Source organism: Lathamus discolor, chromosome 4, assembly GCF_037157495.1.
Source record: "Lathamus discolor isolate bLatDis1 chromosome 4, bLatDis1.hap1, whole genome shotgun sequence".
In the NCBI taxonomy this organism is placed as follows: domain Eukaryota; kingdom Metazoa; phylum Chordata; class Aves; order Psittaciformes; family Psittacidae; genus Lathamus; species Lathamus discolor.
Window position 1 is genome coordinate 72243697 of NC_088887.1, and position 19422 is coordinate 72263118.

The window sequence follows — 19422 nt, forward strand, 5'->3', positions numbered from 1 at the left end:
CACAGAAAGGAAATCTCTGCTATTTTGAATTATAAAAATTATAAAAACAAATCCCAATACTAAAACACATACCGAGATTAACTGCGAAACAGACTGAACCACAAAGTATGATCCAATGAATAGGGTACTAACCTAAGTATTCTTGAGTTTAATTTGGTTTTTGTCAAAGACTCCTCTTGGATCTTTGTGAAAACAAAGACACTTTCTGTGTCTTAGGGATACTAGATCACATATTCCTTCCTCACCAGGAAGGTTAAAAAGTACACCGGCATCCCAGGCTGCTTTGAACCTGTAGAAGGACAGCTCATCTGATGACAACTCTTAATTAGTTTTGCTCATTGCTCCAGCATGCTTAGCAAACACTTTTATTCTGTGAGCAAAGTGCTTGAAGGCCACTCTAAGCCAGACGTATTTGTGTCACCTGACCTAATCAGTGTTGCTGCACCCACCCTCAGATCCATACACCTCTCAAAACATGCAGAATGTGTGCTCAGAGCAATAACCCAATCCAGCTGACCCACTGCCAGGCCTGCATTCTAACTGTGCATCTCTCCTATAGACAAAAAAAGCAGCTGTTTTCCCACACTAACCATACCATGAGCAAGGTTAGTTTCAGCACAGCAATATTTTAAAGTCACCTGCAACAAACAAACTGGTTTTGTTAATTAATGTTATTTAAAAAAGGGAAGAAAAAGAGTTAAGTCACAATCATGAAAATTACTAGACATTCCCATTCTAGATGTAATTTGAAATGGGCATCATAGGTTAATGAAAAAGCTGCTAAGATACTTCTAATAATTACTTTTTTTTCAAATTATAGTAAAAGCCTTCCGATAAAGGACTTATAATGAAACTCTTGAAAATGAGACTGGAAAACAAAACATCTCTTACTTTACTCCTAAGTAAGACTAAAGCTCATATTTGAAGAAAAATGCACCTAAATATGACTGTACCTCACGCCGTCACCAGAAAGAGTGCAGCTGATATTCATTACTTACCATCAGTGTAGACCAACAGTGGCAATTGTACAGTTTAGTAAAGAAATATACTAAATCATGCTCAAGCATTAAAATAGCATGCATCTTTTTTTTATTATTATTATTATTATTTCCTAGTTTTCCAAATTTAAAACACTTCTGGTATGAATTCCTACTGTTAACAACAGCACATATTTCTAGGTATTCACAAATCCACTTTGGCTACACACTGCTCTAATTTTTTCAGATTATCCCAGATCTTTTTTACAGCTACACCTCTTTTATAAGCAGTATTAAGATATATGAAGCTATTTAATTTCCAAATCCTCCTAGGAAAGTTTACCTTGGGTATTTATATAAGAAATAAGTTGACATGAGTAGAGGATCTACACTGCATAAGTTAATGTGCCTTACTTTCTCTTGAGGAGCTTCTACCTGTCATCTGCTCACCACCCTTGCTTGCCATCAACAGCTCCCATTTGAGTCTTTGCATTTACAGAAATATTTTTAAGGTATTTAAAATACTATCTAAAATAGTATTTTTAAGTACCTAAAATACTTTAGGTACTTAAAATACTATCCTCTGATTCATACTCAACTCACTGATTTTTTTAAGACAGAAGCACAAACTACACCATTAAAAGTGCTCTCAATTACTTCAGTGAGCTTTGAAGCAGTACTCATGAATAAGCATTCTTGACTTGAAATACAGATGCTTTGTAATAATGGTATCTCCATTTTTTTATCATTAAGAAGGCTAATGTATGCTTGTATTTGATACATGGAAGGAGTAGAGCAAGACTTCATAAGCAGAAACAAAGTCTAGCCATTCCACATGTGCCATTCATTAGTTTCTACTATGAACTATCACAATACCTCTTTTTATGCCTTCTGGTGTCTAAAGCAAAAGCTTACCATGAGGAATCTGTTAATAAAATATTACTGCTTACCTCAGCCTGCAACACTAATCATCCATTTGCATCAGTGTGTATGTGCACACAAATATGTGCATATAAAGTTGAAGTCAGACAAACCCTAAACAAATTTCTTGTCAACCTGCAATTTGTAAACTAGCAATTAAATGACTGCATACAGCTGAACACTGAAATCCAAAGTATAAGAACAAGAATAAAAGACAAGTGCCTACAGAGCAAGGGGTCTCCTCCTCGGTCAGCAAAATCTGTCCCAGTTTCTCACAAGTGATCAAGGGCCCCAACAGACACAGTATCACAAATAGGGGTAGAATGGTTTATGTTTTTATGGATCCCAGTTGTGCGTCAGGTGAGGCTGCCTTTTCTCAACATGGTATAAATCTGTCTAATATTTTGCATCCTCGCCTTTCTCCTCCACTCGTAGCCTGCCTCTCTGCTGAAGTTTACCAGATTCCTTCATGAGCTGAGTCAACCCAAGAACTCTCAAAAAATTACTCCAACAAAAACAGCAGCAATTTAAAAAAATGCAAGTTTATGATGGTTTAGGGAACTGAATCCACCCAAAAAACAGACTGAAAAGTCCCAGGACCATCAAATAGAGGGGACACAGGATTCTGTATGAAAGAATCAGAGAAGGGAGACACATCAGCTAATCAGCAGCACTGAGCCTTCAGAGCAGACCAGAGTACCCTCAAGTCTATGCTGGAATGCAAGCCAGCTGAGTTACCTGAAGATTAGTTAAACACACCTTAGCAAAGATGGCAAAGGAACATTTTTGCTTCGACCACCACAAGCTTACTGCCACTCAAGGTGACTAAATCCTGTTGTTGTGCTCTCAGTCAGGAGCTAATAACAAGCTGGATGCATTAATCCCCCATGTAGGACTGTATCACAGAGCTGTCAATTACATCATGAAATACAGTAGTTCTGGTGCGAAGAATATTCACCCACAAACTCACACACTGAGTCCTGAGGTAAGAAAAATGTGTTCTGCTCCTTAATGAGACTAGAATTTGGTGAGGTGCCAGTCATGTCCAGCGACTGCCAATCTGGCAGTGCTGTCTCCAAAGCAGGATGAGGATTCTGCTACACTGGATTAATGATGAACAGGGGAGAAAGGAATCTCCATGGGATTTATAAAGGATCCATGAATGATGAGCTATAAGCATTGTCTCTCTGTTTTGCCTTTTTTTTAATAAGGAAGAGGTTCTTCTGCCTGATGAATGCCAGCTGAGGTGTGAGGCTTGTTCGGAAGAACTGAGTTTCACACCACACAGGTCAAGAAAGCACCTACAGCAGATTGGCTGAAGATAACCTTTTAAAATGTGATCCTTGTGAAAGGAAACCAATCTATTTATTTACTTATATTTCTCTACCAGCTGTTACACATTTTTGAAATTGAGTTGTTTGGGATGTCACAAAGAAACATTTGCATTTGTGTTTATGTTAACCTAGTGTATGAGCTAGTAATTTCAAGGTGATGCCCACTACTGTATATGAGTATTAAGACCAGGTTGCTGAAATACTCTGATAAAATGCCATATCCTCCAGACAATGCTACAGTGAATACGAGTGCCAAACAAACTCGCTGGAGAAGCAACAGTATTCAGTAAAGAAAAACCTTATCTTCAGTTAACAGTAGAAGCACTGTCTGTAATGAAGCACAGTAGCATGGTACCGTTGAACTGATGTTTATTTTACATATTTCATGTCACCTACAAATGTTTTTTCTTGATTTTGGATGTACTTCATTTACTATTTTGTCACTAGAAGTATGTATTTTGCCTTCTGTAAAGTAGGCAAAAAAGTAACTGTTTCAATTATATTGTGCATTATTTAAGAACTCTTAATTGCATACATCTAATAGATACTTTTTTGGGGGGGGAGGGAAGGGAAGATTCCCCTGATTGGGGAATATGTCAGTCTATAAATATAAAGGAATAATAATCAGAAACACCACCACTCAAGAGAAAAAAAGAAACTTTCCCAAATGGAACAAACCTTTAAAACCACCAGGATAGACTTCAGGAAGGAATTTAGTGCTGATTTCTCCTTGAATAAAGCGTGGATGGATGATCACTTCTCGCAGCAAAGAAATATTGTGAGCTACACCTGAAAACAGGAAAAAATGTCAATACAAAATCAAGTAAACATAAGAATTACAAATTAACAGTAGGAAACAAGTTCTAAAAGTATGAGCTCTTATCTCTGTGGAATAAATACTCATTCACAGCTTAGAGACCATGGTACTGATGTAATCAATGTAAATTTACCAGTTTTATTCCACTCCTGCCCCAAGACGCTCTCCTTAAACACTTGGTTTAATTAAGAAGTAAACGTTCCAAATTTTCACCTCACCAATCCTAATTCAAACACCTAGTTAAGTCAGTAAGCACAACCAAGAGACTTTTGGTTCACCCCAGCAGATGTTAGCAAGACCAGAGTCATCTCCTTGAAATGACAGGTTAGTCAATTGCAATAAACCCTGGCTCACATTGTCATCCTGCTACCTTAAATGCACACACTCCTGTGGAAGATACGCACTGTGTTACACCCCAATCACAGTAGTGAAAGACAGGAAGAAGTTTAACACTTACATATATTTTTATGGCATTTTTATCATTTGCAGGTTGTACGAAACTTGCGAAACTCAGAAAACAAAGCAATCTATTGACTGCCCCATAGGTAACTTACCCAATCTCGCATGGCCAATGATTTTATTATATGCCCTGTTCCCTCTTTGGCACCATTTTATGACCCTGCTTGGCACATAGCTCCCTCCACACAAAAAAAAATATTTCTTTAGTTAAAATATTAGGGCTTTTATAGACATCTTTGTCCTTTAAGTTCTTTGAATATTTTATTTTTTCTTTTTTTTCTGAATTTCCTTTCATTCAGTGTCTTAGCCTGTCTCCTCTTTACCTTTTTATTTCTTTCTTTCTGTATTTTTAGTTTCCCTTCTTTTCCCCTGCTTTTTGTACCAACAAAGAAAGACAACTTCTAACAAACACAATCTAAAGCTACACAGCTCAAAGGATGCTGCCAGGGTCAGTCTGGTACTTGCACACAAAACAGCAAGTCTTCTGCCCCTTCCTCAGAGAAAAGATTATTTTAATATTTTTTTATAAAGGAAAGAAATAAACCATATCCCATTTCCAGCACAGACTGGAAAAAACACAATCAGGAGTAGATGTCAGCACAAGATAATGTAGTCAGAGTAGATAACACTGGAAAAAAAATTGCCTACGGAAAGATTCTGGAGTCAGTGAAAATGTTTAAAAACAGGTTAAAGAGACATCTGTCAGGCAGCAGATATAGTTGGTTTACCTTAGTTCAGTGGGACAAGATGCCTTTCTGAAATCCTTCAAGCTTTATTTTTCTCTGAATTTAACAGGGCTGTGTAACTAAGTAACTTAAAGCTAAACTGCACTTCACAGTTTAGCACTAAATATGATGGTCATTAGAAGTAATTTCACTGAAATACTAAGTACAAAGAAGTGTTCATACGATGTAGGAGAGGAAAGGAGGTACAAAAAAAATCCCTGAGAAAAACATCCCCCATCCAAACAATTTTCAAAGAGAAGATGCCTTCTACTTTGAGAACAGCACACAGGTCATCTCTGGAAAGAAAAGTTTCAGATTATGCACGTAAGAGAAAAAACACCATCCTTATCTGAACTCTCAACTTGTGAAAGAGACTGTAACAGAAAATTTGAAGAGCCATGACAGTTTAATCCAAGTAAGACTACACAGAATAACACTGCCTTGTAAACATTAGTATTTCATAAGAGAAGCTGAAATAAATGTGAAACTCAGGAGCATAAACTGTAAGCATTGGCTTCAGCTGTTGCATCCATTCCAGGTATGGATAAATGAAGAAATTGCTATAGAAAAGAGTTTATCCAGCCTCAGCGGTGCAGCGTGCACATTCTCACCCCTCAGGAAATACAAAGCAATTCACATTCTTTCCTCTCAGGCAACTCCAAATCACACTGCATTTGCAAGGTCAGCTGAAGTTTGGTGTTAGGTGAATACCAATGCAGAGCAAATCACAAACTAGTTTATGTTGTAAAAATTTGTCTAATTATCTGTAGCTCCTTTAAAAGCACAAGATTCTAAATTCAGATATGTTTACTTACAAGTCATTGTGATTTAAAACAGTGATGGCATAATTCAGTTATTTTCACATTTTTCTCCAATAGCTCTAGTTTAAAATAACGTGAGTTAGAATACATTGTAAACTCAGGTCTCTCAACTATAAATTAAGCTATTTGGACTTTTCCTCCTATTGAGATCTCACCAAAGCAAAGACAGCAGCAGTATGGTGACTGCAAATTGCTGTAGCTACAGAAGGAGATTCTTTTGCACTCCTTTTCCCTTTGTGTTTTTCCAGTTTAGAAGCATGAGTAGCATTCTTGTTATTTTATATGCAGACCAGTTCAAACACAGTTTCAAAGCTTTTTTCCCCTACGGTATGCTGCTGGTGTGAATTTTCAAGCTCTCTGTGTGGCCGTCACGGAAACCACTTTCAGAACACAGAGTCAGACTCAGCCTCATTGAATCATGAAGTCATAGCTTTAAAGACTAGTTCATGAGCCATTAAGTAGCACATTACACAACCAGATCAATAATGACAAGATAAAAATCTGACCATTTGATTAAAAGAGGATCAGCCTCCTTGCTGCCTGTGACCTAGTCATTCAGGGACCCTGATTTCATAAACACTGAATGAAACTCATATTGCATCTGCACTAAACAAAACATTTCTAAAAAATCTTATGCTAAATGACTAAAACTTGGAAAAAATGAAGTCTTTCTTTTGCTGCTACAAAATCACCCCAAAATTTCCCATTTGAATAGTAATTTGAATCTATTTGAATAGATTTTAATCTATTAAGTATAGCTTCAGGACTATAATAAGAAGACAAAGAGGAGTCCCTCAGTGCTCCCCAACTTTGAATTCAGGATTTAAACACACTACAGTGTGTAACCAGATCATCTCATGTTTTTCTTTCCTAAACTGCTATAAGATCCCTGGTGAGATGATGGCTGATGACAGATGACAGAGCTTGGTGTCTCAACTGACTGCCCCAAAAGACCTGAAATCAAAAAAATACTATGAGTGTCTTAATTATTTCTAACTCCTGCATCAGAAAAATCAGAGGCTTTGGCAATGTTTTAAGCTCAAGAATTCCTTTAACAAGTTCAATAGAGCAGACAAGCCTACGTGTCTGGGAAGCAATATAACATATGTATTTTACATATGCAAATTAAAAATTTAATACACAAGTTTCCTTTTAAAATAGCCATGAAAGGATATCTTTATCAGTCCCCATGAGCCTTACTTGAGCCATGACTGTGTGGTTGATGTACTTCTCAAAACTGAGCTGATACCTTTAGTGATGTTCCAAATCATGTGGCTTTAAAAGAAAAAAAGTACCAGTGTAATCCTTCAGAAGTCTAGAAGTTTTAGATTTGCAATTTAGCGTGACCTCTGTCAAAGTTCATAAGGTCTCCATCTGTGTGTGAGTAACTGCGAGGCTACAGAAATATGGACCCCTAGAGCAGCTTGCTCCTGACTACCTGCTGCTTCCAAAACAGTGGCCAGACATTAGCCCTGCACTCTCACAGGATCAAACAGAGGCTAACAGGCAGTGCTTATTTCATGCAAAGTTAGACACTAAACTGAAGTATATTGTATTTATGTTGCAGTGGTTTTCGGGGAATTTTTCTTTTTCTTGATCAGGTCTGCAGCCTGCCAGGAACAAAATCACATTTGTTAACCTGACCATCCATGACATTTCCAACAAACAAACAAAATCCTAAACGATATCAATTTATTTCCCCTCTAGAAAACAAAATTTCACTTCAGCACCATTTTTTTTACACTGTTAAGACTGATGCAGAACTGCAGTTACAGTTATATTCTTCTTTCCTCTAAGTCAAAGGATAATAGAAAATGATAATCAATGTGTCTTGTACTCTTTTTTTCATTTCACTTGGCTATATTTTTCATATAATATTACATCAGTAGAAGGTAAATTTAAGACATTCTTCTTAGATTTCAATTTTCACACACTATTTTCCAGTATATATTTTTAATAGCAGATTAGCATTTAACTTCTGAATATCTAATGAAATGGAAAAATTTATATATTTGTATGTTTTATATATAACGAACATGTATTCCCGAGGTTTAATTAATTTTCCAGTTAAATTGTGTGTTTATTGCCTAATGAATATATAAGCACATTCAATAATCACTTTTTTCATCAGCATTGATCAGTAACCACTAAAATAAATTACATAAAGTAAAAATAAAGTACTTCCCATACTGCCTGCCTCTATCTTGCCTCCTTCCCTTCCTTATTCTCTGGATTAGATCTGCCTTAAAACCTTGTTAAATATATCAGCTCTCTCATAAACTTACAAACTGCAGCCTAATTCCTATCCTGTCTTCCCAAGAAAACACAAAGAAAAAAAAGACAATGAAATTAAGCTTATATAAAACAAAAGTTTATTGCAGGTTTTGTGAACAGGATACCACACCACATTTTTACTCACTAAAAATCAGAACTTGGAATGCTAAGGCATAAAACCATAGGCAATATTTTCACTACAGATACTTACTGACACTAAACATATTCAGTGTTGATTAGCCTTTTTACAGTATTAAGCTTCTGTCATCTTGACATCTGCAAACACAAATATGCATTTATCCATGTAAACTTAATTGGAGTCCTACATGCCTCTCTGTAGATAAGCAGCTGAATAGACTTAAGTTGCTGATAATTTCAAATTGTGCTAAGTGGAACAGAAAGAACTTTATCTGCATGCTTACTGATTGCAAAAACAACACATAGAGTACAGTACTAGAGGCTTCTCTTCTTAAAAAAACAGCAAAGCTAAATTATCACCAATCAATTTAAATGCTGAATAAGAATAAATGTTATGAAGTTTAGGAGGCATCCCATCTAACCAAAAACATAAAAATATTAACTGAGCTCTGCACTGAGCATTATGAGACACTGATTATGTTAACTCCCCACTTAAAACCATAACATCATAGATTTGCACAAACCATAAAACCATCACTTTTAACACACGAACTTTTCAAGGTCCATGATTACTATCCAGCTAGCATCTATGTTTACAATTCCAAAAGTTGTCAGAATACTCCCTAAAGCCCTCAACATTCAACTGTTTGTCTTTCAAAGCCTGTGTTTTGCTTCAGTTCCTTTCAGAACAGGCTATCTGCATACAAAGTCCCATCCCCAAAACAAGAAAAAAGGCTTTTTTAGCTTTGTGATTTTAACACACAAACATACACATAAAATTCCAAAGGGATCAGTACACCACTGACCCTCAGAGCTGAACGTGTATTTCAATTAAAACATTAATTCTTTTAGATATTTAAGTCTGGAGCTTACAGAACTCATAGAGCAGAATAAAGTGGGAAAGAGAAATGTGTGTGGTGAAACAGATAATATATGGTAGCATCCTACTGAAAAAGTCACTAATTCAAACTGAAACTACATTTTGTATTGCATATACTTCTGAACCTCTCAATAAGATTAAGCAGTCCATTATTCAAACACATAAGAATGTGTGAATCATTAGAATAATTGGAAGCAGAAGTTAAACAGGCTTTGTCAAGAACAACTGAAAGAGAACGGATGGCCATCCTGCCATTACCCTCTCCTCAGCTACCCCTTTACTCTAAAGGGGAACAGAACACCAGGACAACATTATATCTAAGGTGCATAACTAGAAATAACAGCACTTGTCTTTCAACGTCTCCTCAACTGCCACAACTCCCTTACTTAAAAAATAAATTAAAAAAAACCACTCCTCTGACAAAAAAAAATAATAAAAACGTACCTTATTTCCCCTCTCCTGCACCAATAACATTGCCTTCATCTTTTACCTGATCTTCAATTGCCCTTCCCTCTTTCCCCTCCACAGCGTAGTAGTCTACAACCCTTTCTGAACTATACACCATAATGTTCCACTGACAAGCTGTCATTCCCACTCCCTGCCCTGTGACTCGCTTAAGTAAAAAAGAGGAGAAACAGGAAGAGATTCCTCCCTCATGCCAGCATCTGTGCTCCAAGCCAGTGTTACGAAGCATCCTGCAATGGTCCCTTCTAGTGGTTTTGAACCAAGTTTGTTGCCTTCCCTTCTCCAATGTCGGTTTCCACACTGACAGACTTGGGAAACTGCTGGTCCCTGTTGCAAAGAGTCAGAGAACACAAAGAGTCACACAACTCCCAGTCCCTGTTACTTCTGCAACACAAAAGGGAGAATCCACAGTTCCCTTGTACGACCTGTTGCAGCACTTTTTTAAAGCACAACCAGGAAAACGAGGCCTGCTTCATGCCTTTTTTTAAGAACAAACAGATACTATATGCTGGCTTTGCAGGAAAACTGGCTTATACACAAAGACTGTTTTGTTCACAGTATCAGTGAGTGCACTTGCATACCTGCATGGGATCAGTACACAGGGGAATGTAATACAAGTATCACTGCCACTGAGAATTATCTTCTAAATTAATACATAAAAGACAAAATCATTCCGTAATTTGGGACTTAATTGAAGTTTCTTGTGAAAACCTTCATACCTGAAAATTAATTTCTTTGAAATATATGATACAGCACTAAAATTGAAGGGGGGGTGGTGTTTGTTGTTGGGTGCTTTCTCTTGGTAAGCCAAGGCCTTCTCCACAACACTAAGCACAGCAGTGTTTTTTCTCTCAATTACTCTGTTTACAGTTGCAAAAACTCATGACAACAGGTTCTGCTGCCACTCTTCTGACAGGTCTCCATTCATATTGTTAATTTCTATATTCCCTTTTCCCTCAAACATTCACCAGTTATTCATCACTTTTCTGTTTTCTATTCCATGCTTGCTTTTTTACCTCATGCTGGAAGATTCTCACCACAACAGTTGGTAGCTCCCTCCTTTCCACCTCATTTCTGCTCCTTCTTGCTCTATCTGCTGCTTCCTCTTTCCTCAGATGCGTCTATTCCCGCTCTTCTTTCTCCCAAATAGTCTACTACATTCCTCTCTCCCCACAGCAAGTGGGATCTCAACAGAGCACAGATGACTTTACACAAAGACTGTTAATTTCATGTTACTGCTTTATATCTGAATTAGTAGGGAAGATAAAAAGCAGAGGTCAAAGGAAACATTACAGGAATCTTTGCACTCAAGGATATGAGCTATCTGCCCAACCAGACCTCTGGTGAACTAAGTCCTACTTGCTGCATAAATATTTTCATACATATCTTTCCAGAACTTCACATTAGGTTTTATACATGCCTTTAAATGAACAGATTAATCCAGCAGCACAAATTAGATTACAAATACATGCTAAAATCTTGGAGAAACTGAGAAAAACGAAATCACACCACGTCATGTTTACACATGAAGTAGACAAACTGAAAGGTGTTCTTTCAATATCTTATTTCTGTTGTTCAAACTAAACAGAAAACCCAAAACTTTAAGTTTCTGAAGAAAAGTGGCATAAAACAAAAGCAAAATGAACTACGGACAACAGTGCATGCTCACAGGACATAATTCATGCCTCATCCCAATGAGTAACAGTGCCTCTATGCTTGACCAAAGTCTTGAACTTTTCAGTATTCACAAATTCTCCAGTAACCATGGGATAAAACTAAACGTGTATCTGCTTAGACAAATCTAGGTTAGATCCTGAACATTAATCATCCTTAAACTACACTGGAAGACCCATGCATACAAATGTTACCTAACTAGATTTTTCCTCATTCAGAAGTCTCATCTGAGATTTTTAATTCAGATCAGTTCTCAATGAAGGAGCCAGTTCCTATCAGAATAGTTTAGACTGTGAAGGACCTCAAGAGATCATTTAATCCAATCCACCACTCAAAGAAGCACTATCCTAGACTTTCATCTGCTCCCATTAATAACAGTGGAGATACTACACAGGAAATAAGATGCAGATTTCATTCCCATGACCACAATGAATGTGTCTTCAGTTAGTCACATTGTTGGCATCTACCAATGAACAGATTGTAGAATTTCTTATATCAAGCGTGTGCAAGTTGTCATCAGCCCAAACTGTAATAAGGGATTAAGGCAATATGTATTTCCAGAGCATAGCACTGATGTAAATATCACAACTGGATTTACCCAGCATTTATAATTAAGTTACTGCTACTACAGGCACTGTAAGATGCAGTATTGATTGCCTAAAATATTATTTACTTTAATTTCGCATAAGTCTGCTTTCCTTGCAAATATCAGGTTTGGGGTTTTTTTTAATGTAATTAATTTAGTTTCCTTTGTGATGTTGTCAGGCAGATTTAATTGGCAGGGACAGCTGAATCACGGATTCAAGGCTAGGTACTATCCGGTCCTATAAAACAACTCAATAGACAGTAGTCTAAGGACATTCCCTGTAAGCGGAATGGAGCTGAAAGGGTATGGGGTAGCACTTGGATATCCTAAAGGCACAGCAGCAGAAATCTAATGTCAGCTCATACAGCCAGTAGACAAGGAGCAGCAGAGTAAGTCCTTGCACTTCATGCTGTCAGCGTGCCTCAACCCAGCCTGGATGACCCACCTCCTGGAGGGTCCATGAGCCTCTTCAGTCCCTGGATTCTCCGCTGGGACTGCCATGAATGACATTATATGCTGGCATTTGTTCCAAGAGGACATTTGTCTTCTAGGAACTGGATAAAGACCACTGATTTCACGCAGGTCAGCAAGCAACCATCAAAATATTAGTGACTAAAAGTCCTTACCAACTTTTGCCTGCTTTGAACTGGTGACACAGAAGTGATGGGAAAGACTCCATCTTCCATTAGCAGTCCCTAAGCTACCCATTAGATGGTCCTTGACCTGTTACCCAGTCACCCCATCCCATTCCCACCCTATGTGAGTGAAGGAGCATTTCTGTAAACAGAATTCTGCAATTCTTGGCAATGTAAATCTAAATTCTCACAGTGTGTATTGTCAGTACAATTCACACTGAATTCAACTGGTACTGCTTAGCTAAAATGCTCTGCAACACAGAAGAGACTTGTTCTTTACAGGGGAAAACACGCTGTCTCTAAACCACAAATCAAACGTAAAAAAGCTGCTTCCGTGGAAACTGGGGGGTGGACGACAATGATGTTCAGAAATAGGAATATGGAGCACACTGTGCAGGAACACTATGGTGATCTCTAAATAGTTATGTACAGGTTCACTATTCAAATATAAAAACAAGTAACTGCAAAACTAGATAAAAACTATTCTGTATCTTTTACTAATGATAATTCAGTTACAGAGATGACTTCATGTGATGCACTTTCACATAAGGTCAAGGTGGTTTTACTGTTTTACATAGTGCCTAACATTGTAAAGCAAATACACACAATTGTTTTACGAAGAAACCGCATTAGATTTCTTTGATTTTCCTGATGTTTTATTATTTTTGTTCATTTAGATACCAATATATCACTTCTTCATCACCTGTTAAGCTTACTTGGACTTATTACAGACAATTCCTCTGAACAAGGAGAAGTTTTACATGTATCAATGCAGTTCGGAACATTATAGATAGAACAGTTTCTACAAAAAACCCTATCAAGTATTGCTCACACTAGGCAAAAGAAGGGATACTTCAGTATCCATGGATGTTCCATTTGAAATAAACCCTGAGAAGAAACTACGAGCTGTATAAAACCAAACAAAAAATCCTGTCCCTTTTCAAATGGAAACCACTGGCAACCACAACTAAAAATATGTTCTGGAAATTCATCTACTTTTGAAACCTGTGGTAAATTAAAAACTGACCTCTGAAATACTTTTTAAAAAAAAAATATTTCTTCCTGTAGTTCATATGTTTACCTTTTTTAATGCTTTTCATAGATGGAGAGCTTTTTAACAGGTAGACGTACTACAGACGTACCAGGTATAAACACTAAAATGCATACATGCAAACTAATAAAAAACTGTAAAAAAATCAAGACTGCAAATCACTAGGTTTCAGATGTGAGGTGTTATATACCTGGTAGGCATTTATGGATCTGTTTAACTGTTATTAGATCCATACACATCTGTGTAAAACACCTAAGAACAAATGATCAGATTCCATCTCGTACTATAGCACGCAAAATGACAGATGACGCTGCACACGTAATTCCAGTGTTCTCATTAAACACAATCCTTCCAGCATCATTTTGAGTCCAGAGACTGTCTCCATTAAAAAGAACAACAATAAAATCCCCAACAAATCCTACATCACATCAGTCTAGCTATAGCAATATAAATTTCTCTCATATAAATTTACTCTGCTGTTATACAGCAGGGGTTTATATCAGCGCATTGTACTGCAGTAGTCTAGTGGCTTGAGTCGCACCAGTATGCATCCACTTCAGAGTTGGCAAGTTATTTACAGTGGCTAACCCTACCACCTATCTAGCTACACTGTGGTAGAGGGATGCTCATTTTCCCCTAAACAAATCTTTCAAGTCTGACACAGCATCTGTAGAATTCAGCAAACATCACTAAAGCCAAACCAAGTTTTACGGAAACACTCATATGATTGTCTACTATATGATGTCTCTCCTGCCCCTTCTCCCATCCATTCAAGGGAGGAATTAAGTAAGTGTTCCAAGTCTTTCTCCCATCTGAGACCATGGAACAACCTGTCCAGCAAACAAAACAAAGAACAAAGCAAATCCTCCAACAGTTGCATTCCCACCTACCCTGGTTCTTCAAGTATACTAACTAGTAAGGAAAACAGTAACTCCTCAAAACACCCACAGAGTAAAGAGGTAAGATAAAGATTTTTCCTACATTACAGTTCCTTTCTCTAATCACCTCCATGAAAAGAATTAAGAAATCCAGGTTTTCCCTCTCCTATCCAGAGTTGTTCTTCCTCTTTTCCACAACACACAGAGGATGATCTAAAGATTTCACCCACACAAGCCATGACTTCCCTCTCTAAAACTTAAAAGAAGTTAAAATGGTCACAGCTGATTCACCCTTGCTGCTTGGAAAGGCTGGAAGAACAGCTGCTTTTCCTAGGCAGTCAGTCAGCAAGAGCTGAATGACATTCTGATCATCAGCCTGCGTCTGAATTTGCCTGAACCTAAACAGTTACCTTGAAAGTAAGAAAAATATACATACATAATGGGAATTGTTTAGGTTGGAAAAGACCTTTAAGATCATCAAATCTAACCATTAATCTAAAAGCATCAAGTCCACCCATAAACTATGTCACCATAAAAGCATAAGCACCACATCTTTTAAATACCTCTGTATAACCAAAATATGCATTGTGATATTATTTGTCCACTATCAATGTATTAAACTGCTATAAAATGGCAATTATTTTTAGAATTGTAAATTCCTTACAATGCAGTGGCCTTTTTTTCCCTCTACAACATCATAAATGAATGCTACCATTCTGTGAAAACCCGTTATGAGTTTAAGGAAATAATTAAAATATTTATCTCATAATATTCAAGTAAAAATGATAGAGAGAAAAAAAAGTCTCTTTAGATTTGATGTATCTTCTCGGCTTAATTAACACAAGCTTTTCCTGGTTTAATTTGCACTTAAGAAGCGGGAACTTTACTCAATTTGCTAATTACTACATTTTCAAGCTGTTTTCTTGAAATAGATGGCAGCCTATCACACTAGGAACCCAAATTTCTATAGTTACCTCGAATTACGTAATTGTCCAAAGCCTCTTCCATTCTTTTCAATGCTTCAGCTCTATTAGAGCCATAGGTAATCAGCTAAAAAAGGGAAAAAAGTATTTAATTTACACAGAAATGAGACAGTTTGTCTCTAGATTTTGAATAGCATTTAAAATAAAAATGGTTTGCAGAACTTGCAGTCACAAAAACATTTCTTGCATATTACTGTATCTGTGTTTCAGAGGCACTCTAAAATATCAAGAAAAAAAAGTAAGATCTCTTAACCCATTCAATGAAAGAAAGCAAATCACTTTTCCTTCATAAAACTTACGAGCATTTAAACAAGCTCTCTTCATCTTTAGGCACACAGAAAATTAGAGCAGAGGTTCAATATCTAGTTGATTCTCCTCACTCATAGTGACCAGCCAACTTCTAAGTGTGAATATTGACAACTGAACTCTATGTCATATCTTGATTTTACCAGTATGTTACTGATTAATAATAACTAATACTAATAGACATCAGCCATTTCTTTCACTGCTTCTTTTTCACAGAATTATAGAATCAGTTGGATTGGAAGGGACTTTAAAGATCATCCATTTCTAACCCCACTGCCACGAGTAGGGATGCTTTACACCAGATGAGGGTAGTCAAAGCCCCATCCAGCCTGGCCTTGAATACTGCCAAGGATGGCACATCCACAACTTCTCTGGACAATTTCTTCCAACTAGCTAATCTAAATCTACCCCCTTCCAGCTTCCCCGCTGTGCTATCACTACTTGCCCTTGTAAAAAGTCCCTCTCCAGATTTCTTGTAGGCCTCCCTTTAGGTACTGGAAGGCTGCTAGATGGTCTCCCCAGAGCCTTCTCTTCTCCAGACTGAACAGCCCTAGCTCTCTCAGCTGGCCTCCATAGCAGAGATGATCCAACCCTCTGATCATCTTCATGGCCCTCCTCTGCACTCACTCCAACAGGTCCATGTTCCTCTTGTGCTGAGGGCCCCAGAGCCAAACACAGCACTGCAGGTGGGGTCTCATGAGAGTGGAGTAAAGAGGAAGAATCCCCTCCATCAACCTGCTGGTCATGGCTCCTGATGCAGCCCAGAACACAGTTGGCTTTCTGGGTGGCAAGCACACATATCCAGGTCATGCTGAACTTCTCCTCCAGCAAACAGCCCCAAGTCCTTCTCCTCAGGGCTGCTCTCAATTGATTCTATGCCCAGCCTAAATTTATGCTTGGGATTACCCAACACTTTTGGAAGCCAGAATGAATGAAATTTTAGTTCTGGCTAGGTTACATTAAAAAAAGAGAGATGGGCAGCACCTAAGCCTGAGAGTAATAGCTTCTGTCTAAATCAGAATCTTTTCAATAATCAGAAACGGCAAGACAGATAGTTACAGTGTCAAAAGATTATTTAAAAGAAAAAAAATGTTGAGAACTGACACTAGATTTCTTCTAGTCCCAACCTTCCTTCACTTATTCCATATTCCCTTGAGGCATGTTATCCCTAGCACCTTTAAAATGCTGATTTACCAATCCTTTAATATACTCTCCCTCATTTAAAAGATCCATTTATAAAATTAGTGTTTCATACCTGTAGAGTATTGAAAAATAATCAACTCACTTTTGAGATCATAGGATCATAAAAAATGCTAATATCGCTTCCTTGTTGTACGCCACTGTCAACACGTACCTTCAAAAAATAAGGAAAATTAATTATATATTGGAAAAAAATCATTTCAACACAAGAATCAAATCTACCCGGCAGGCTTAAAACATAACACCCATGAAGCTTATCACACACGTCTTTTCCCCTTGAAGAGCTAGAATAATTATTTGTTTTCACAGAAGCTTGGAGGGGGAAGGGGAGCTTTTTCCTCCACCAGGAAAAATACTTGCAAGTTACCCTCTCCTTTAAAAGAAACACAACCGCAATCTGTACTTGATAGTCAAAATTCTCTTTTGTTCTCCCAGAATGTACAGTAAACAGATTAAATCTGATCTAACAATTTAGGTTGTGTTACACACTCTGAACTTCAACTCCGAACATATCCAATTCCAATTCAATCCCTGTGATAAAATACAATTGCAATTATTTTTCTGACTGACACCTGCCATGAAGGATGCCCCTTATAATCACGTCCTTTCTGTGTCTATATGTAATCACATCCCCCATGCTCTGCTACAGCCCTTCCAAGAGCTCCAATAGAAATACAAGTAGGGAGCATTCAGCAGGAACTTTGGAGCTCTGCTTATCAGCTCCATAGGAATACTGATCCTGTGGTTTTCATGTCTGTAACACTTTCCTTCTCTGCCTCACCCTCTCAACTGTAAAACATTTTTTTTCTAATGCTGCTGTTCCCCTGAGGCTTTAATGTTTACACAGCTTTTCCCATGGCTTTGCTTTGTAAGGACACAGCCCCAATTAAAGCTCTGATTCTGCAATATTCATGGAAAAAAATAACACAGGTTCAAAAATTTCTTTTGAAGAGGCTGATTGCTGTTAACCAGCCAACAAGTTAGCTAGTATATTGCTGATTCTTGTTTTCATCTCTCAGTTTGATTTCATCACTGTAGCAATGAGGTTAGCCATATAAAACTTTTCAAATGAGCAACTTCAGGGGGATAAATATTTATTAAATTGCTGCTTTTAAGCACTGGAATCTGAAATATTTTTTAAAAACTAATCAAAATATCTGGAGAATGATAAACGCATTCTGGGGATCATAAGGATGGAGGGCTCTAATCAAAGCTGTTGAAGCAGCAGGGTTCTGATATACCGCATTGTAAAGGAGGTGGGAAAGAGGGTACTGGAATCTCACTTAAATCTTCACCTGTGGGAAGGAACCTTTGTAATAAACAGCAGCTCATCTGTCTGCAGCAAGGCAGAAAAAGGTCAAAGCAACGGCTGTTAGGCCTTTAATATTTTAATTTAGGCAATTATCAAGGGACCACATGTAGAACCTCTTGTCTACAGAATCCACATGAGGGCATGATGATGACTTTATTATCTAAATGACATAAAAAGATACCCTAGCAGGTGTGCTCACTTTCTTCAGAAAGAAACACTGTCTGACTAGTTTTTATGACATTATATTCTTTTCATTAAAAAAAATACTTATTCATATATTTGTATTTTTATATATTTGCATATTTATTACATGTTTACATTTATCTGCACACCATATTTACTCATATATAAAGACAGTAGCCATTCTTTAGCATTTTTATCACATTTTATCTGAATGCGCTTTACCTATGCTTAACGAGGCCCCCCACTACTCTTATCAGTTACATTTAACATTAGCTACTGATAAAAAGGTAGTTCAGACACACGATTACAGAAAAAACATGCAGCATCTTTCGCAGCTCTCTTTCTTATAACTGCTAAACCATTCTTCTTCCAAGGATATCTGCCTCTGTATAAAGTATAAGTATAAAAAAGAAACCCTAATTCAACAGACAGATACTCACTATAACATGACTTATTTCCTTTCTTTTACTCAGTATTTAAAATACCAAAGAAAGCAAGGGTTCAAGACCCTACTGGGCCTTACAGCTCATTGGTCTTACAGCACTTTTACTGCTATTGTAACTACCATTACGTATTATGACACCAGGACAACACTAAACTGAAAAATAAAAAAGCTTAAGAACAAAAAAAAGCACAATCTATGTCACAGTCCTGCAACAAACTGCTAGTGCATCGAACTCCACTTGCCAACAAATACAGATTCTAGTCTTTCTCAATACTTTGCTGTATCAGAGTGTAAGTTTTCTCTTTCTGGTAAGTCATTAGAAGTCCAGACTGCAGATCGTCCTGGCAAGGAGCAATGA

General features: G+C 37.4%; 1 protein-coding gene across 9 annotated transcripts in view; it reads right to left on the minus strand.

Moving 5' to 3' along the window:
* Nucleotides 1-19422, minus strand: part of PCCA (propionyl-CoA carboxylase subunit alpha) — a 276456-nt gene that overhangs the window by 137355 nt on the left and 119679 nt on the right. For all 9 annotated transcript variants that reach the window (XR_010612328.1, XM_065677991.1, XM_065677989.1 and 6 more), the window contains 3 exons: nt 17210-17278; nt 15610-15685; nt 3911-4021 (listed from right to left, as the gene is read on the minus strand). Coding sequence is in view for 8 of the 9 variants with exons in the window: in XM_065677991.1 (XP_065534063.1) it covers nt 3911-4021; nt 15610-15685; nt 17210-17278 (256 nt within the window). In the remaining variant the exon portion in view is untranslated. The remainder of the gene's footprint in view (nt 1-3910; nt 4022-15609; nt 15686-17209; nt 17279-19422) is intronic.